The sequence below is a fragment of the Strongylocentrotus purpuratus genome, unplaced genomic scaffold, assembly GCF_000002235.5.
Source record: "Strongylocentrotus purpuratus isolate Spur 01 unplaced genomic scaffold, Spur_5.0 spur5_scaffold_6, whole genome shotgun sequence".
Lineage (NCBI taxonomy): Eukaryota > Metazoa > Echinodermata > Echinoidea > Camarodonta > Strongylocentrotidae > Strongylocentrotus > Strongylocentrotus purpuratus.
The window spans coordinates 52,365,394-52,386,351 of NW_022145612.1; the positions used below are offsets into that span (position 1 = coordinate 52,365,394).

Sequence of the window (20,958 nt, forward strand, 5' to 3'; positions counted from 1 at the left end):
CAATGTACTTGGCGCTAGGGTGGTGAAAAGTTAGCGTAGGGTGGTGAAGAATTAATATTACCCTTTATCCATAGACAATGTACATGGCGCGAGGGTGGTGAAGAATTAATATTCAAGTTTATCCACAGACAATGTTCATGGCGCTGATGTAGTAAAGAGTTGAGATCGTGAAAAATTATATCCATAGAAAATAAGTACATGACGGTGTCATAATATGGTGAATGGTTTCTGTGATTTTTGTATAAAGAGTCAATGCCCCTATTCCCAGAGAAGAGGCATGCATGACTTGCTTATAATTATGGTGAGGGGATATATTGCATTTCAAAAGAAGATTATAACTTTTTAATTTCAAACATACATGAGGTTCTAGTATAGTTCTTTGTTTTGCCCCTTAGTTCTGCAATTTTACCACCCCCCCTTCACCCTCCACTCTCATTATATCAGACCATCGTGCCTGTTAAAATTGGTAGCCATCGTTGCGCTGATGCCTGGTGGATAAAATACACAAAGCATACGTTGCGTGTGGGTAGTATATCGGTTGTATGTTTACAATGCGATCCTTACACTTATCAAATTGGCAATTTTTACACATTGGTTAACGTTGGATGGGCTACCTTCATCTCCGATTAGGTGTGTGAAGAAAAGCTTCACCCCGATATTGTGTACATGTGATTATGTATGGACCACCTATTATTTTATGTAAACATTAAAATGAACAAATATACTTTAAATAAAAAATACCGTTTTGAATCTTGTTGCTGCTAACGATGGATAATAAGAATATTTTATATATTTCATACCGGCTATGAAAGGCTTTAATTGATTTGTATCATTAATTTAAATCTTACTTTAGACTCTAATTAGTACACAATTGTACTCCTTCGTGCAGTGTTCCATAGTTCAAAAACGTCTACCTCAAATGAATGGATGGATCTAGTCTAGTATTTGTAGTAAGAGTTAAACTAGATTACAAAGGAAATGGACGTGGACCAGGACATGAAAGTTACGATTCGTATGAGGAAAATAGCTAGAAAGAAGGTTGGCCTCATTTTGAAGATTCTTTGATAAAGTAAATGGATTTTTAAATGTTAAAACCGTTTAATTTTGTTAACTCTAGCTAGCTCTGCATTTGTGATGTGATGATGATGTTACCAGTTTGCATGTGTGAATTGTGATGATTGATATTGTGAATGTGAGTGGATGGAGCTGGAGCTGGAGTTGATGAGTGAACTATGAAGTTGAACAACTAGATTTAACAGTAGGCCCTAATACTTCTATTAGTGTTTTGCTCCTTATATTTTGAAGCTTTAATTGCCTTCTGATAATTAATGTTGTACTTACGCTGTTTCTTTTGACTAATTTTATATTCTATTAATAGTCTATAGATCTAGTCTAACTACATTGTATAGGGGCGCTGCCGCTGGTCCGAGTATAAGAACCGTCCACATAAACGAGGATAACCTCGTAAACGCGGATAAATTGCTTCCTAAAAAATAAAATAAGGATCGTCCATGGACGTTTTTTTTCCTTGGTGCTCTGCAGGTGCACAGGAAAAACATATTCCGCTTAATAAAATACCACCAGTTCACCGTCTACTTTTAATTTTTATGGGTTGTCCGTCTTCCCGAGGATTTATTGTTGGAAACGTGAAAGTCTCTGCGCAAAGTGAATGTAAAATGTATCAAAGAGCATCATCGCGGAATCCATTTTTTGCATCTCCAACACACGGATTGGAAATAAGAATCGTCCGCAAAAATGTGGACGATCCTTATTTTTAAGGACCATTTGTCTGCGTTTACGGAGACGATCCTGGTTCATGAGGATAACCCTTATTCTCAGACCAGCGCCCCTACTGATTACTAAGTACAGTATAAGCTTGAGTGCAGAAATGAACGATTCAGCAATAATTTTGAAATATTGCAAAAGCATTTGAAATTTTGAATATTTCATTTTCTTTTCAGGAACCCAAAATTTGTAACAGGATACATTTGAAAAGCCCTCGAATTGATAAAGTCATATATAATTCATTATTCACTTTGTAGATCTATATCTATTTAAATGTTATAAAAACTTCAATGATCAATCCTCTTGTTATTATCTTTCATATTGCGTCAAGGTATTTGCTGAGACTGTGGCAGCCAAGCAATTGACAAGCAACCCACCAGAATGGAAATGCTGCAATCACTGTTTCAGGAGTGCCATCGATATCCACAAGCACACATCCCTGGAACATAGTGAAGAGATTGACAGCAAAACGATGGATGCTCTGAAGAAAGCCAGGACTGCTTGCAGCACCTCTAAATATATTCTTGAAAATGCAGAGCCAGGAGAGGGACAGAAGAATAAGCATCAAGGGTCAAGAGAAACTCCAAACGGTTGTGTCAATCCAGCAGGTGTTTGTGCAGGTGAAAGCACTAGCAAAAGAAGACACTGTTCCTATTCTGAGGATGATGTGCGACCCTGGTTACCCATGGTAACCCAGTGTGATGCTGAGGATGAGGAAAGCAGATGTGACAAGAAAAGCAGAACAAAAGAGGGTCAAGTCCTTCTGTTCTACAAATATGTTGATTTGGCAGATCCGGCCGACATTTGTGAATGGCAGAGAGAGTTGTGCAGGAGACTTCATTTACATGGAAAGGTATACTATTTCATATTGAAAATATCAAATTTAATCAAAAATATATCCAAGATTGTGAAGATTATTTCGTGTATTACCTTCTCATATAATTGAACTGATGATATTTATTTGTTATGTAGTAAAAACCTGCTTTAGTGACTACCTGTATAGAAAAAACATCCCATCTCTGAAGGCCTTATTTGTTGTTTCTCTTGAAAACTGGTTCCCATGGAAACCTTACAAAAGTTGTCTAACTTATTCATTCAGACCATCTGCTGTGTATAACAACAATATATTTTGTCTCTCTAGTTTTCTTTATGTAGGTTTCAATATGGGTGGGTAAAATACAAATGAAGTGACTCTGTGTGTGAGATTGTGAAACAGATACCTTTTGTTTGTGAAAACTGACCTAATCATTCCTTCTATATTGCCAATGTTGCTATTGGATATTTCAGATCAGGATAGCTAGAGAAGGCTTGAATGGTACAGTAGGTGGTGCATTGATCAGCACTCAGCAGTACATGGAAGCAGTGATGACACACCCATACTTCACAGACATGAACATTGAGGATTTTAAGGTGATAGATTTTAATTCTGCATAAAATCAACCAATGATTGCTATAAATAAATAATGAAAGTATGTGCTAAATTGAAATTTGTCCATATTTATTCTTTGTTCTTGCTGGTAGTATTGACACATATTTCTTACAAGATCTGTTTTAAATTGACACCAAGGAAGTGCTGGAACTTGAAACTATGTGGCTTATAAATATGATTGATGAATGGTCCTCAAGATTGCAATTAAAGGTCAAACAGATATGTAGTGCATCTGAGGAAACTGCAATCAGTTAAACCAGCCTGGCTGAAAACAATACATATTTGTAATTTTTCACTAAAAAGACATTTATGTACAATTGAGTGTTTATGTCTTTATTCTTTTTAATCTTCAGAAATTTTCTTTAGGAGAAAAAAAATCCCCCCATATTTTCTGCTTTTTGCTTTCAATTATTGCTTGTGGATGCTCCATTAATCATTGTAATTTAAAAGAATGAAATCTAGCACTCATGAAAGTATTTCATTTTACATCAGAACACACTTCTTTCAGAAAAGTATCACAGCAACAATATCCACATACCATAAATCTCCCTTTTCTCTAACACTGATCAGTATAGTAGAATGTCTACAAGAAATATATATATGTATGATCAGAAATTTAATTTGGATACCATGGACTAATGAATTGCAATTCAGATTACAAAGTCCACTACAATGATGTTGTTATGCATGTACTAAATCACAATAGTCTGTATTTCATTTTGTTACCTTCTCTTTTTTTTCCAGACAAGTCAAGGAGGCCATGACAGTTTTCTTGATGGTCTTGTTGTCTCAATTCATCAGGAAATTGTTCCTATGGGTATGGATCCTATGCTGGTCAGCTTCAAAGATGCAGGTGGGATATAGTCCATTCTAAACTTAGACTGAAATAGCTCTCACTGTGTAATTGTATAAGATTTCAAATTTAGGAGGAAGACGAAGCAAAGGGGCAATTTCTTGAGATATGTGCTCCGTTTATGGCGCAATAGCTCAGTGGTAAAGCAGTGGTCTGGTAACTGGGAAATCCCAGGTTCGAAACAAAGTCAATCGTAGAGGAATTAAAGCCGTCGGTCCCCTGGTTGCTTACTTACAAGCCTACACATGCTTTCTTAGCAGTCCGGTAAAACAAACAACCACCCAATTATATGTATCTTTTTCATCCAAGGATAAAAAATTATGATGATTTGACCATTGACAATCATGAGTGATACGAGGAAGAATAATTAGACAATCAAGAGAATGTTTCATTTTAGGTTAATATTTCATGGAATTGCCCAGAGGGCAAAAGTATTGAACTGTGGGATATATCAGAAATCATTAGAATAATTGATCTGTTCCCACAATTTAGGAATAATGATTTTCTGAACTTTTTTAAATTGATGGTTCATATCAATTATCATATGAAATCTCACTTTTTATTTATCCAATGAAACAACCAGGAATATCTGAGTCAAATAAAATATTAAATCATGTTGTCAGCTTTAAATCTCAAAACTTGTAAAAGGCCAAAATGTTTTAAAAATCATAAGTGAAAACTTTCCTGGTGGAAAAATATTCTTCTTCAAATTTGAACTCTGTGACTGGCATTGTTTTATTCACCTCATTTGTTGTGTACAAAATGAGGGCTTCAATTTTTCACTCGTAGAGAGAAAAACATTTAAAGTCTTTTTATCTGAAATTTTGCACATACTTTCATAAACTCATCTCGCTGCTGGAGATAACTTTTTCAGGGCTTGCATATCCCTGATAGGGGCTTAAATATATGTGTGAATATGTGAGCTTTTAATGTGTGGAGTAATTCATGAATGGTTTAATGTCCTCTCTTTGTAGGTTGTCACCTTACACCAGCCCAGTTCCATGAAGAAGTTCAGAGGCACAGAAATGCCAAGGAAAGAGAAGAGAAAACAAATACAGTCTTCATTGACTGCAGGAACTTCTATGAAAGCAGGATTGTGAGTATAAAAATCAAGTGTAATATCAGTGAAAAAAAGGTGTAGAAGGGGATAGGGCGTAGAGGCCAAATATTGTAGGAAGTCAATAAGATATATACATATATGGTTAGCATGATGGCAATGTTGATAAATCAAGATTTCTTTTACCACCCAATAGTGTATTCTTTCATCTTTTTCTCCTTATCATACCATCATTTTCATGTACAGTAAATTAACCTCTTCATTGCAATGGGTGACAAAAACTGCCTCACAATTTCAGTGGTATACTAATAATGGCTAAATGTATAATATTTCACATAGACCGAAAAAAGAGTACTTGACATGAACTTGAGAATATTCAGGCCTGATAATTACCCGATTTAAATCGGTTTCCTGATTTTTTTTTACCAATTTTTTTTTTTACCCGATTTTGCCCCTAATTTCCCAATCTTCTTACTCAAAAGGCAGGGAATGTTGTTAGATGCCATTCCCCCCCCCCCCCCCGAATCCCTTTTTTATGCCTCCGCCACCGAAGGTGGTGCCGGAGGCATCATGTTTTCGGGTTGTCCATCCGTACGTCCGTACGTCCGTCCATTATCACAATATCTCAAGAACCATTTAAGATTTAAACTTAAGACTTGGGAATAGTATTTATCACCATAGGAAGACGATCTGATTAGATTTTGGAGTACGTAGGTCAAAGGTCACAGGTCACAGAGGTCAACTTATGAAATTCCTTGTATTGAGTTTGTTAGCGCGATATCTCAAGAACCATTTGAGATTTAAACTTCAAACTTAAGGATAGTATGTATCACCATAGGAAGACGATCTGATTAGATTTTGGAGCACGTATGTCAAAGGTCAAGGGTCACAGAGGTCAACTTATGAAATTCCATACATTGAGATTGTTATCATGATATCTCAAGAACCACTGGAGATTTAAACTTCAAACTTAGTGATAGTGTGTATCACTATAGGAAAACAATCTGATTACATTTTGGAGCAGGTAGGTCAAAGGTCAAGGGTCATAGAGGTCAACTTATGAAATTCCATACATTGAGATTGTTATCATGATATCTCAAGAACCACTGGAGATGTAAAAACTTCAAACTTAAGGATAGTATGTATCACCATAGGAAGACGATCTGATTAGATTTTGGAGCACGTAGGTCAAAGGTCAAGGGTCACAGAGGTCAACTTATGAAATTCCATACATTGAGATTGTTATCATAATATCTCAAGAACCACTGGAGATTTAAACTTCAAACTTAATGATAGTGTGTATCACCATAGGAAGACAATCTGATTAGATTTTGGAGCACGTAGGTCAAAGGTCAAGGGTCACAGAGGTCAACTTATGAAATTCCATACATTGAGATTGTTATCATGATATCTCAAGAACCACTGGAGATTTAAACTCCAAACTTGTTTAAATTGCTCTATTGCGGAGGCATCATTTTCGACTGCGCGCAGTCAAAATTCCATCTAGTTTTTTTTTTACTCAAGGTGGGGGTGGTTGTGGAAAAAAAAAAACATTTTGAGAATGTCTAGTAAATTTTGTGGCTTAGTAAAGTAATAAATAATAATAGTGGATTCTTGTATACCGCTTATGTCAGTCAGATTTGACCCTCCTGGCGCTCCCGATTAAAATGATATTAAGAACTAAACAACAGTCGCAGTTTATCCTAAAGAAGAAAGGAAATAACTCAAATATTCCATTTCTTTACCCATAGGGTATTTTCCCTGATGCCATCACACCAGACATACGTAAATTCAGCTACTGGCCTGAGTATGTAGATAAGAATGAAGCAGTGTTTGCCGACAAGAAGGTCCTTATGTACTGCACGGGAGGTATCAGATGTGAAAGGGGCTCAGCATACCTCAGGTCAAAGGTCAGTATCTCTCTATTGTGTACTAATGTATTTATAATCCATTTACTCCTCTGCTGATTTGAAATTGCCAAACCTTGATCGCTGAAAGATTTTCATTGTAAGCGATGTGAAGAGCTTCTCAGATTTGATCGTGAGAACAAAAGAGTAAAAGGTGAAAAAGAATTTTTTACCTTCATAAAAATTATTTGAGTATGACATATGAGTATGAAACTTCAGTGTCTATGATGTAAATGATATCTAAAGCTTCATTGTCAATATTTGGACTTGTTTTATTTTTGAGATACAGTCTTTAGTTGATCTCACGGAAATGACCATTTTGATCTCTCATTGAGTCGTCCTGATCTAACCTCCTAAGGTGAAACTTTAATATTTTAACTTATTGAGTATGAATTGTGCTTCCGTACACAGGGAATTTGCAAAGAGGTGCTACAGCTAAAGGGGGGTATCCACAGGTATCTAGACCAGTACCCAGATGGCTTCTTTAGAGGCAAGCTGTTTGTCTTTGACAACCGCTATGCTATTCAAACAAACCAGGATGTCATAGCAGGTAAGACTATGTACCATTCATTTGATAGTAATTAATTATTATAGCAATTATAATAATAATAAATAATGATGGTCATAATGATAATAATGATAATATAATGATAATGATGATGATAATAGTAATAATAATGATGAATAATAATATTAAGAAGAAGAATCATGTGTGTGTAATTGGCTTTTTACAGACGTGTATCAATCAGATGATTATTTACGTCTGGGTACCGACCTTTAACGTCACCATCCGAAAGACGTGACTCAGTTTCAAATCTGCGTCCTCGGCTGAATCAGTTTGTAACTTCCATTTAGCTGGATTACAGGCACTCGCCACAACACCCTGTTGTCCATGCAAACTTTATATAAACCTACTATTAACATTGATTTCAGGTACTGACTGAAGTTTTATTTCTATAATGTGAGAGCAGTCCAAAGTGCATTTTGTTCGTAGATCAAGAAATGATTACATTGTATCATTTCTCCTCAGAGTGCTTCCACTGCTCAAAGCCTTGGGATGAGTACGAGCCATGCAGCAGTAAGCACTGCCACCAGCTAGTCCTGTCCTGTCCTTCCTGCAGGACCTCTGGCTTGACCACCTGCTGCAGGAGGTGTGCAGAGCTAGCCCTGGACTATGCCTCCGGGGAGGACGGCAAGACCAAGACCAAGAAAAGGAAGGAGGAGTGCACCTGCACCAAGAACCGAGAGAGGATCCCTGTGGAGAAATTGGACAGTAGTTCTGCATGTAGCGCAATCAAAGTTGATGGTGTTAAACCCTGTCGAGGCACTGGAAGTACAAGAGATGTGCAGAGTTGATGATGGATAGTGAAGCTAGTAGATAGTAGATAGTGGAGGTAGAGAAAGTAGTTTTTGAATCCCATTTATGTTATTTTATGAATTGACAAGCCTCAACCTGTCTTTGGATACTCTTCCTGTGTAGCATCCAGACGTGGATTCTTGTCCAGTCCCTTTGTCCACCCTTCAAGGATATATCATGGAATCAGTACACAAATTCTAGAAAATTAATGGTACATGAAATAACAAAACCCTATTGCGGTGGAAGGAATCCCTTGCAGTAGTTCAACTTGTATTATGATCAATATTGTCAACTGTAGCTGTTGTGAAAACTTTTGGAAGACGATTTGGAGGGCAAACCACCCTTTCTGTGTTATAATTTTGACATTATTGACTTGACTTAACATATTTTTGTTTTGTTTATGTGTTTAAGTAAATCGTTTAAGTGGCTTTACTCTTTTAATTTGGTTTTGAAATTGCAATTACCCAGAAATTTTACAATTTTATAATACTTGCCACATCTTTTAACATCATGCTGATAAATGCATTAATGTATTATTGCGTGTTTAACACCATTTTATTATTTGCAGTATCTGACTGAAATATCATGTATGATATTTGATAAACAAAGATATTAAGAATAAGAAATATAGAAAACAAGTAATATCTCCTCTGATTTTCAAATTGTATATTTGTTGCAGTTTTTTTTAGAATAGTTAGATACTAGAAGTTGAATCTTAGCAATCCAGTTGAAGTCCTTGTCAATATGAGTGCCTAGATATTTGTATTCTGAAACCACCCATCTTTCATCTTGATTAAGTATCAATGGCATGATAACTTTTTAGAGTTTTTTCCCCTAAAATCCATACCGTTTCTTTTCTTTTGTTTTGTCTTTGTATTAAGAATCAGTGACAAGTGTGTATACCATATGACAAAGTCAGCTGCCTTGGTTCTATACATGTTTTTCTGCTTATCTGTGAATCAATTATTTCACAATATTTATTCATTCTCCAATTGAAAATAAAACCCACAAACATTGAAATATATAAATATTGAATAAAGTAAATAATGTCAGTGAGAGGATACATCCTTCTGGTGTCCCTGTGTGTAGAATCTTTCTTTCTTTCTCAGCCTTTTTGACATGAAGTCACTTATCCGAATTCCAAAGCAACAAATTACAATTGATATGCATGTCATAGTATAATCTGCCAATGAGTTTATGGGGCACATCCATTATTGAATGCTGAGGGATGAATGATAGTTATTGTAATGAGCAGGTATATATTGTTGCAACTAATCATGTATCATTATGGCATGTGCATTATTAATGTTTTATATCAAATTGACATTTAAATTTCAAATATATTCAAATTGAATTAAAAATGTTCATGACAGTCATTTTTCACACAATCACTTTACTGTGTGGACAGAGAGCTTTGTGTTCAGACTGCCTTACTCATTGTCTGCTGCACTAGCCTGCACCATTGCTGTGTTTGTTGATTGGTTCAGATTCTGATGGTGTTCATGTTTCTTTGAAGCAGTTTTTTTTAATGATGAAAGAAAAATGGAAAGAAGATAGAGAGAGATAAAGGAGGGAGGGAGAATGAAAGAAAGAAAAAGAAATAGAAGAAGATGTGTGGGTGAGTGTTGTATGTGTGTATCTGAGAGAGGAGGAGAGGGGGAAAAGGCTGTGGGAGAGTAGAGTAGAGAGGGGGCAAAACAAAAATGGGGGAGCAGATCAAGGGAGGTAAGGGAAATAATAGGTGGCAAAAGTAAACAATTCAGATGAATGAGATATAGAGTTGTGGAGAAATTTGGAGGAGGGCACAACCAGCTCATGCCCAATGTGGCCTGCATTTAAAAAAAAAACACTAAAAAAAGGGGGGAAGGTGGGGTAATTGTGTTCTTGTATGCTTTGCACATCTAGACCAAAAGGACACCTGGAAATGCGATACTCACTTTTGTGATTTTCAGAGGGTTTAGATAATTGCCTCCCCCCCCCCCTTCCCCTTTCAAGATCTGGATCTGCCCCATATTTAGAGCACTGTCTATATCCAATCAATACCATGAGATAGAAAGTGATATTGCCAGAGACAGTGAGACAGAATGGATAAGTGACAGAAGGGGAAGCATTGAAGAAAATTGGTGATGTACGTACTATGAGAGAGGCGATAAATTTGTTTAATGTCAGTAAATTTAAGATATTAAGAATAAAGTAATATATTGGTGATTGTGAACAAATGAATATGACATGGTAAAGTCTTCCGATTTAGGAGTTTCAGACTAGTGGAGTGAAAGTTGTTTTTTTTGTCACTCTCTCTCTCTCTCTCTCTCTTTCTCTCTCTGCTACTCTGCGCTGTACAGCAGGTTTTAAACATGAAAAACCCTCCATCCTTTTCTGTCTTAAGCTCTTTCCTTCATTTTTTGGTATGTATCATTTTAATTGCTTTGATATACCATCCAACATCCGCCAACATCATAATTCTTTTCCTTCCCCTCGGCCTTTTTCCTTCTATCCTTCCTTCGATTATATTTCTCTGGAGATTGAATGTAAAAATGTATTGTATGCAAAAAATATATAATTTAATTTCAATGATAGAAAAATATGCCATATATGAAATGATACGTGGACAAATGAAAGCATCATCTTTCGTGCTGCGCTGTTTAGAAGGAAACTAATCAGCGTGGACGTACATCATTGGTGGAAAGTGCGATTAGACTGGTAAATATCTCTTCTCGTGACTCACTGCGTGTCATGAGAATGGAAGCATAGTACAAAAACGTGATAGTTATAGCAGCAGCGAAGGTAACAGAAAATACGACAGTTCGGTAGGTAAGTGGAGAATATTTCATTGCAGGCAGTGTTATTTTTATATAAGTAATGGGTAGTTTTTTACGTTTTCATTAAAATTACACCACTTTTTCATTGTATATGATGTATTACCACTTACATCTATGTGTTTGTAACGGAGCAAGGGATCAAGTTATCATTTTTCGGGCAAAAGTTCTTCGCGTATATATGTAACGTGAACGATTAGTCTTGGTGTACCGTTTAGAATGTATGGGGACCGCATCCAGGGAAGGTCGCAAGCGCCGCCCACTTGAACTTTGAAGCAAAGATAAGTTTCTTCTTTTCTTTTTTCTTCTTCTACTTCTACTTCTTTTTCTTCTTCTTGTTTTCCTTTTCTTCTTCTTCTTCTACTTCTACTTCTCTCTACTTCTTCTTTTCGCCTTCTCCTTCTTCTTCTTCTCCTCCTAGCTCCTCCTCCTCCTCCTCCTCCTCCTCCTCCTCCTCCTCCTCCTCCTCCTCCTCCTCCTCCTCATGGGGGGGGGGGGGGGTGCCACACCCCCACCTGTTGGGATATTGTCGGTGAAATTGCGCTGCTGTCAGGAGAAAAGGAAAAGAAAGGAAAGAAGAGAAGAATAAAGGGAAAAAAGAGGAATGAAAGGAAAAGAAAGGAAAAGGAGAAGAGAAAAAGGAAAAAAAAAATGGGGATGAAAGAGAGGAGAGAGAGAGGGAGGGGGTAGTTAGAGCCTGAGAGAAGAGGGGTGGGAGTAAGAAAGAGAGGGGTATATTGGGTGGAGTAGCCACGTTGAGGGAGGAAGAAAGATATGCAAAGATAATTATGTAATATGTTGCTGTGTCGGTATTCTTGCTCAATCCTTATGTACTATACCCATGCAGAAGTTTGAAGTCGATAAGATGTAATATGTCGGTTGGCCAGCAATTTTTTTTCCCCTACAAACTGTGTCTTTTTATCGGACAAATAAAAACATTTTTTGAAAATTCAGACAAGGATTACAAGTCGAAAACAGTACAACGAATTGTCTTCTTTCTCTAATAATCTAATGAAACGTCAAAGCTTCCATGCCTCGGATGAGAGGGGAAAAACTGAATTCAGACAAGGATTTAAAGTAGAGAACAGTACAACAAATCATCTTCTTTCTCTAATAATTGAATGAAACCTCAAAGCTTCCGCGCTTCGTGCGGGAGGAGGGGGGAACTGAATTCAGACTCAAAAACAGTATAACGAATCGTCTTCTTTCTCTAATAATTTAATGAAATGTCAAAGCTTCCATGCTTCGCACGAGAGGGGGAAAACTGAATTCAGACAAGGATTTAAAGTAGAGAACGGTACAACGAATCATCTTCTTTCTCTAATAATTTAATAAAATGTCAAAGCGTGGGAGGGGGGAAAAATAATTTAGCTCCTGGCCCCAGGTTTATTTGGTAAATTCTTAAAAATTGAGACATTAGCATTAGTATATTCGTTGGTAATTGGTGGCTAGTTTGGTGACCTCTACACCCCCCCCCCCCCCTCACTGAAAAAGGTTTAGCGACGCCCCTGCCTCCTCGTTCTTCTTTTTCTAGTGCTTCCATATTTCAAGCACAAGAATTTACAGTTGATTTATTCAAAATAAATGCAGTCCCCATAGGCCATAGTCTATCTATTAAAGGCAAAGGTGAGAGTAAGACCTCCATCAATAAACCATTTTCGCAATGTAATCAAAATTAAAGTTATGTATAAACCTTTGTTACATGCCATGTAATTGTTGTTAGTTTTGTTCCAAATAATTGTATTTCAATAGGCAAAATGCGAATTGCATACAAAAAGGTAGGTAGGGCAACATTATGGCTTGTCTTTATACCTAACAACATAGAATAAATTGTATGCCATTCATATTCTGACTATTATTAATATTAGTATCAAAATACAATTATTCGTAACGGGTGAATGAAATCATTTGTAACAATTTTAATTACATTACGAAAATGGACTATTGAAAGTCAAGCTATGAAAAAATGAAGATATCACTATTGGACATCTGCTTTCAAAATGAACATGATAACGATAGACGCAGGAAATAGAAAAATTTGCAGATCTTTTCTCAATATTTTCATAATTGGAATATTTGACGCTCTATTCCAAAGATACTTTCATCTTTTGGAAGACCTTTTATTGTTAGTTCCTCTTTCCATAGATGATGGTATTAGATTTTCAAAATGTTATAAATTTGTTTGTATATCCCATCAAAATATGATCATGTGCGAAATATGGTCACACTACCATTAGGCATTTTAATAATTAAAGGTATTTACAGATGTGTAGTACTATAGATCTATTCAACATATTTTATTTCAGATGTAAGAAAACAAGATGTATTGGATTCGTCCTCTGAGAGCTTCCATCTTGGTCCTGTGTATACTGGGATTGTACTCCAATGTTCAAGCAGGGAGAGAGATAGATTCGGATGTGTATTGTGGAGGTAAGCAAGCAAGTCAATTACCTTCAAGGCAAATTTCAGAAAGGGAATGAAACATAACATTAACGTGATTCGATAGAGCAGGTTGAAAGGAGAATATTATCTGTTGCTGCTTGTTGATGTTCAAAGTAGCTTGCTTTTTTCTTGATAAACCGTCCCCATGACGCCATGAGGCAGTGTTTCACTTCTAGAAAAGCCTGTACTATGCACGTGACAGCTTCGAAAAAAATGTTTATATTCTATGATGAAAAAGAAAATGATTTTTATCTGTACTTTTGTGATGTCACTAGAGCCATCCCAAATCACTGTTTGCTGTTTTAAAGCAAGAATATATACTTCAAATTTTACTATGTACATGTAGATTTGATTTTGTTCAGCCCATTGTATTGATTTTTTCAATATTTGAATGTATTTCGTTTATTACTTTTGTTTTTTATTTTCTTGTTGTGCACTGACATGCTATGAAATTCTGTGTTTGAAATCTAGCATGCCAAGCATTGATCAGTGAGGTTGAGTATGCCATAACTCAGGAAGACCCTCATCAGACTATTACTGTTGGGAGTTTCAGGATTGACCCCAAAGGGGAACAAAAACAAAAAAAGGTCAGTTCATGAGTTATGTTTATTGTTTTATCACTATGAATTCAATCACCCATGCCTTATAGGGGAAAATGATCACAATCACTATACGGTTCTCCTTTGGTCTCTTCTTCTGTTACAACTTATATGGGATGTACAGGTATATTTCTATACCACTGTTTCCCCTTAGAATGCAGTAAGTTCCTAAATGTGCATGGGTTTAGTGGTGACTCTTCATTCTAAGGGGCCTCCATTTAACGTCCTATCCGAGTGATGGATTTTTCTCCACAGTAATCAAGTCTGCCTCTATTGACCAGGAAATGTGCACATTAACACAAAACGTAGGCTGTAGTCATCCACCTGGGATGTATTCATGCCCCTAATAAGTTTCAATCTTAACAGCATATTATATTATGACTTAACTACCTCGACACTACTTAAAGAACTAGACTAGGCGTATAAAGTCAAATTTGACTGAACGCCATAAATACAACCAACAACGCATTTTAGAGTTGTACAGTCAAAACAAGTTCATGAAGATCTTTGAAAAATATTGTCTCTGCAGATACAAGATAAGTTATGTGGTCTTTTTTTAAAGGAAAAATAGTGATTAATGCTTTCAGTCAGTTCAACACTTTCAATACTTGTTCAGTTTTAGACTTCCTTTCTTTAAAGAGCAACTGACTAGTAGTCAATACTTCAAACATAATTCAAAACTTACATGCATTCAAAAGATTTTGGACAAAAAATGTAAAAAATTAATTCTTATTATCTCTTGGTAGATACCATATGCTGGATCTGAGTTGCACTTGACTGAGGTGATGGAGACCGTCTGTGATAAAATGACCGACTACGCAGAAAAGACAGACCCAGAGACCAATGAGAAAACCTATGTGAGGTATCAAGCACGGAATGGAGAAGACATGGAACTTATAAATGTATCTATCAACCTCACCACAGGGAAAGTTCTGAAAGTTGCAGTAAGTTTTCTACCTAATTTATTCAATACATCAATGACAATCTTGAATTCTGGTAGTAGCAAAGTGTCTGACTGGTGCATACAAACAAAATCATCACTTTAAACTGATTTTTTTTTAGAAATTACAAAGAAATGAACCTTGTTTTTAAATGAAGAATAATCCCCAATCTTTATTAGGCCTACAGCTGAGAAATTCAAAAAATACCCCCCCCCCCCCCCAAAAAAAAAAAAATGAAGGAAAATGTTTAGTTTTTTTTCACTACTTTAAAGATATATTGTACCACATGTGCATTTCTGTGATGTTGTGCTTTTTATTTTGTTGATTATTGGCAGGTTTTCCTTATCTTCTCTTTTTGTTTAACATTATTTTGTCAGTGGTTTTGCATCCCCCATGATAAAAAAGTACATTAGCTTTATTTTGAACTATGTGTAGAAAAAGTTATATGTTAAAACATATTTCTTGCATAATACAGTCTTATTTAAGTTACTTTTAATGAGATACATGTACTACTAAACATCACCTTTTGGAAGCTTAAGGATGTTTGGCCCCCACTTGTAGAAATATGATCTCCTTCACATTTTATCCAACTTGTAAAACGTGTGCCCTCACTCCCCGTCCTCCCTGTTACTGGATTAATGCTATATTACTGCAATTGTCAGTACTCTAGTGGCTATGACTTCCTGCACATCCTGTTTGTCACTTTCAATTTTTCATAAAATCAAACTTTTTTGTAAAATGATATGTGTTAGTTACATTTAGTTATGCCTTGATGTATTGTGCAGAGCCCCCCCCCCCCCCCATAGAACATGACACTGGATTGGTTAAAATGTTTTGTTTTTTTTTAAACATAAAGATCTATATATTTACTTTCAAATAGAACTACTTGTGCTTTAAGTGCAAAACAATGAATGTCTGAAAAGGAAAAGGCTTAAATGCTGGAGAGAAGACAATTTTTTTACTACCATCTATTTGAAAAGGAGAAAAGTACATCACATCCCCGTCTTATATAGAGTTGCGTTTGATCTGAATCAATCGCAAGACCTCTAACTAATTTCAAGTTTGCAGTCCCCTATTGGGATTGATGTCAAAATAAGATGGGGACCAGGACTACTTGTCCTGACATTAGGGACTTTTAGATTCGCACGAAGACAATAGGTCTATGCTACGATCGACGTCCTGTTAATGCACTGCCATGAATGGACGTCACACGTATCAGTCCACGCAAATCTAAAAGTCCCTAATACGGACCCCTGGACAACTACCTGTAAAAGAATTACCCCAGGACAAGTACCCCCCCCCCCTCCCCTCCCCTTCATTGGGTAATAACACTCCCCATCCCTCTCCTGGACAACATACACCTAGACAGTTATCCCCAAAGACAATTACTCATTCAGGTCTGTCGCTCTTAGTTGGCCAGGGGGCCAGGGGGACTTTTCCTACGAGGCAATTGTCCTAAAGGGTAGTTTTCGATAGTGGCAGGGGGGGGGGTTAATTCCCTTAAGGGGGAGGGATTGTTGTTTTGGGTTTGTGTTCTTGGGATACTTTAAAGGGGTGGGGTAGTTGTCCAAAAGAGAAGTGTACTAGAATGAGACAAACAATTAATTTAACAGGACTCTAATGTTTATTATATCTATTTTTTTATATTCATTGGTGTGAACTTGAAAGAAACTCTTCTACACAGTTATTATAAAATCATGACCTTCTCATTTAGTGTCGATCATGTTCTAAAACATCTGTCCAAAATTTGAAACCTGAATCTGCAGTTCCTTTGAAAATGCCCACCTCCCACACTGTGAAAAGCACAGGAGAGGAAAAGGGCTGGTTGACGTTTCTCGAACAAACTCATCTTATCACAAAAGGAAATTGATCATTTTGAGAGAAGTAATTGCCCAGAAAGTGTCTTTCTTTGTAGTCTGCTACAGGGCACATGGAGAGCATTATGCTGCCGTATCAAATGCCGAGCGTTTAATTTCGAAAAGGAAATTTACTTTATCCAACAACGCAGACATCAACCACCCACACAGTTTCAAAATGTTTCTAGTGTGGTCATTCCCCTTCAAATTTATCAGAAATAAATAGAGAGTCAGCATTATAATATATCCCTGCATATCCTTTTAAAAATGTGATGTTAAAGCTACTATGTTGCTTTTTGAAGTAAAATTATAACTGATAAGATTGTGCATCATAAAGCTGTCTTCAGATGCGTAAAGGGACAAATTATTTAAGGTTTTACCAAATTTGTTGTAGGCTGGTGTGTTTATTAACAAAACATATTTTTAACTCTGTGTTGAATAATATGAGTTAACGTCCTTCTGGCTCAAAGTAGACAATATCCTCCATTCATTCAAAATGGGAACGCAAAAGCTCAGTGAGCGTAGCGGGGTTTTGAAATTAGTTGGTCCTATGTTTGAAAACCCAGGGTTAATATGCTAATTCAATTAGCCAAGGCATAAAACAGTGTTGCCTGATTCCTGGGAAAATGCTTTAATACAGAAAAGGTTCCCTGGTTACATGTTCATGTTTCGTTCTGTGATCAGGATGGATGGGTGGGGGGGGGGGCTGTAAAAAATGTCTGAAATTAATAGTAATTATTCTTAAAATTAATTTTAGTACATTGGTAGGAAATTAGTCGTCGTGGGTCAATCTCATATGATCACACAAAAAGTTTGTAGGTTAAATGTAGTATTTTTTAATATACTTTGACATGTGAATGAAATTTATGGGCAAATATATAAGTGCAAAACAGCAATGTCATCTTTAATGTTGTGTAAGAAATGGAAACCATATGCTGTGTGTGCTTTTCTAGGAAGTGCAATTTACTTATCCCCTAAGAGTGTCATTGTCCTAATTTATTGGCAAACATGGACTCTTTGTGGACTAACCTGGATCACCTACCTGCCGTCCTAGAGAGAGGTGAAAGATATCATGTCTACAGCTCAGCGTATGCCCTTGACGGGTTTGTTCCTGTTGTGAGTTCATACTCAAGGACTTGGTGCTAATATGTACCACTCCTGTGACCCTCCCCTTCCCCCTTGTTCTTCCTCCCCCGGGAGTAGAGTGGTTCCTCCCACCTGTCACTTTCCATTTCTCTCAGTTGCTTTCATTTGCAGGCTAGTCCCTCAATAACTTCATTCTTTTTTCCATCTTTGTTGTTTTCAATATGAATCCAGGTGGAGTTGTTCTTTAAAATCATCACCATTGTTGAGTAAGGAACTGTTTTTTAAATGTTTTCTCTCTCCCTTTCCTCCCAGTGCGAAAATATTATTGAAGATTACGAAGATGATGTGCTGAGATTGTACAGGGAAAAGTCAACGGACATTGAAACCAGCCTGTGCTCCAGTCTTACAAGTAAGTAAAGCGTGTGCCAAGATCATTGCGTTAGTCTGACGAATCGGGTTGAAAGTGACATTTAAGGTTCCATTTCATATTGAGGAACGGTAATTGGTGTTTATTAAGGATTAGTTGCATGCTTTTCAGATAAAGTCGATGGGAAGAGATAAAGATGTTATCCCACGCATCGTTTATTGTTTAACAAGTGATGTCAACTTGTGAAGATCTGTAGAATATGTATGTGATGTTATGGATGTATTCATTGCTTTCTCAGAAGAGCTTGCAACGTAGGAATAATTTATCTCTGTTTTTATTGCATAACTTTTGATATGAACAATGAATGAGAGTTTTAGATTTAGAAAATAAAGAAGGAACCATGGCGAAAATATATATTCTAAAATGAGACATTGGGCTGTTTGTCCCAAAACCAGAACATTAACTGGTGTAGAATAGCAAGAAATTAGGTGTTTATTTGTGGCTTTTTAGGTAACACTCAGTAAAATGTGCAAAAGTAAATATCAAAACCACAAACTGGGTGCATTCTTTAAACCCTGCCCTTTTACTTTATATAAGTTGACAAAGATTTCTTAACTTGTTATTGTCTTTCAAATGGTAACTGTCTGTCTCTACTGAGTAGTAATATCAAATTGTTTTCCCATCTCATCAAAAGGAGTGTAGTTAGCTGTTAAATTTTAAAATGTTTATTTAGAAGATGGACCAATTAGGATGATGATGACCTTAAAGGTCAAGTCCATTGTGATATTAAGTTGGTTTTAATATAAGCAGAAAAATTAGAGAAACAGGTCAGTTGACGTTGAGTAAATTCTGATGAATTTTCAAAATTGCGACCAAACACGAATTGGCAACACTTTGATGTATCTTGCGAGCTCCTTTGATCCATTTCAAATCAGGAATCACAGCTTTACAAGACTTATAAGCTAAGGTTGGCATAGTAATGACTGAATTTTGAATATAGCTTTTTTATGTCTAAGAATAGAAAATATTTACAAATTTTGCCATGTGAATGGATAGTATTCTTATTCTCACTTGTATTTTAATGTATTTCTCTTTCTCCTCAGAACTTTGTGAGGGTTCATCATCAGCACACACCGAGTTATGACCCCCAGGCTTATTTCATTAGTACGCTAAGTAACGGAAACTATTGATCAATGATTTTAAGTAGTTTTGATAGTGGTTCATCAGAATATACAGATATCCCTTTTATTTGAGGCACAAAGTAAACCTTATGAATAAAATTGATTGTATTTGCCAAGAGCATTCCGTTAATGTGTGTGAGAACTTTCATAAGAGAGAGCAAAGGGTATTGATAGTATTTTTTCAGGAAGCAACAAATATTTGTGTAGGTTTACAAAATATTCAATGCAGAAATTAAAGGGGGTGCACCAAGCTGCTATAATGAAATACAAATATTATGAAATGCATAAGAAACAAAATGTATTACATAAATATGTACATATGCATTTAACTGTTTATTTAAAGTTTCATAAAGAAACTGGCAATGTCAATTGCTATTACATGTCCTTCATAAATCAAGAAGTTGATATAAACTATAATTGCATACATCACAGCTCAATCAAGATGAATTAGAGCTGACTGTTGGCAAAACTACTCTACTAAATTCTTTTGCGTGAAATAGCACCATATGTTTTAAAAGAGTGAGATATAATACAAGTATGTTGTAAACATGTGATGTTACTGATTGTGGTGCACCTGTGGATACAGCACTTATATGGCATCTGTTGAGCGCCAGAAGGGAGTTAGCTCATATACCTTAACACATAGGCAACACCCTTCTGCTGCGGACAGACAATGTGTACGTCCAGATTATAAAGATCAATGTGCCTAAGTTCACCCTCATGATAATCATCATGTTCCTTACTCTTCCACATGTGGAAATTCTCTTTCAAATTGGTTTCACTTCTTTTTAACTATCTTTCCTAGCCTTTGTCATAGCTCTAGAGATTGGGCTGGTTTTGACTTGCTTACAGGTAGATTGAGTCTTTATGAACCTGATCATGCCTTTTGCAAGACCTAACAACATAATTTCAGGTATTATGTAAATGCTATCCTTATTCTTGCTCGAGATACCTAGGTGTGAAATTTATGAATTGCACAAATCTTATTCTATAGTCTTAAGATTCACAAATCTTATGGCAAATCTTATTTTATATTAGTTATTAGCCAGAGAACAGCCTCTTTGGCAAATTTTCAGCCAGGGCTTTGCTGACCGTCTCAGGGCAAGTTCATTGTACATTCTTTCAAACATTTGCCCGGCTGATATGTTTCCTTGCCTCAGAGCTTCAAACAAATTCATAATCTCTTCTTAGTATTTGTAGTGAACTATCAGTAAACCTGTCCCAAAGCATCAACATTGTCACATCAACTAAACATTGTAATGTCATTCCATCCAACAACAAC

At 36.3% G+C, this 20,958-nt stretch overlaps 2 protein-coding genes across 4 annotated transcripts; both read left to right on the forward strand.

Moving 5' to 3' along the window:
* Positions 1–920: 920 nt before the first annotated feature.
* LOC115918311 (thiosulfate sulfurtransferase/rhodanese-like domain-containing protein 2) lies at positions 921–9,076 on the forward strand. 2 transcript variants are annotated; one of them, XM_030973053.1, is made up of 8 exons: positions 921–1,038; positions 2,117–2,638; positions 3,073–3,195; positions 3,959–4,067; positions 5,042–5,163; positions 6,876–7,034; positions 7,443–7,581; positions 8,062–9,076. In XM_030973053.1, the coding sequence occupies exons 1-8, from the start codon at positions 979–981 to the stop codon at positions 8,385–8,387; spliced, it is 1,560 nt and encodes a 519-aa protein (XP_030828913.1). In that variant the 5' UTR covers positions 921–978; the 3' UTR covers positions 8,388–9,076. The 2 variants fall into 2 exon arrangements, with proteins under 2 accessions (XP_030828913.1, XP_030828914.1); XM_030973054.1 differs by having other exon boundaries at positions 976–1,069.
* Positions 9,077–11,113: 2,037 nt separating this feature from the next.
* Positions 11,114–20,354, forward strand: LOC115919292 (protein canopy homolog 2-like). Of its 2 annotated transcripts, none has more exons than XM_030972706.1 (6): positions 11,114–11,199; positions 13,511–13,634; positions 14,118–14,233; positions 14,992–15,189; positions 18,441–18,537; positions 19,599–20,354. In XM_030972706.1, the coding sequence occupies exons 2-6, from the start codon at positions 13,526–13,528 to the stop codon at positions 19,637–19,639; spliced, it is 561 nt and encodes a 186-aa protein (XP_030828566.1). In that variant the 5' UTR covers positions 11,114–11,199; positions 13,511–13,525; the 3' UTR covers positions 19,640–20,354. The 2 variants fall into 2 exon arrangements, with proteins under 2 accessions (XP_030828566.1, XP_030828567.1); XM_030972707.1 differs by having other exon boundaries at positions 11,121–11,195.
* The last annotated feature ends 604 nt before the right edge of the window (positions 20,355–20,958 follow it).

Bases quoted from the DNA above. Each gene is read 5' to 3' on its own strand.
- LOC115918311 (XM_030973053.1), top strand. From the start codon at position 979: ATGGACGTGGACCAGGACATGAAAGTTACGATTCGTATGAGGAAAATA. The intron at 4,068-5,041 runs GTGGGATATAGT...CTCTCTTTGTAG, and splicing joins GGTCAGCTTCAAAGATGCAG to GTTGTCACCTTACACCAGCC. The intron at 7,035-7,442 runs GTCAGTATCTCT...TTCCGTACACAG, and splicing joins CAGCATACCTCAGGTCAAAG to GGAATTTGCAAAGAGGTGCT.
- LOC115919292 (XM_030972706.1), top strand. From the start codon at position 13,526: ATGTATTGGATTCGTCCTCTGAGAGCTTCCATCTTGGTCCTGTGTATA. The intron at 14,234-14,991 runs GTCAGTTCATGA...ATCTCTTGGTAG, and splicing joins GGGAACAAAAACAAAAAAAG to ATACCATATGCTGGATCTGA. The intron at 18,538-19,598 runs GTAAGTAAAGCG...CTTTCTCCTCAG, and splicing joins CCTGTGCTCCAGTCTTACAA to AACTTTGTGAGGGTTCATCA.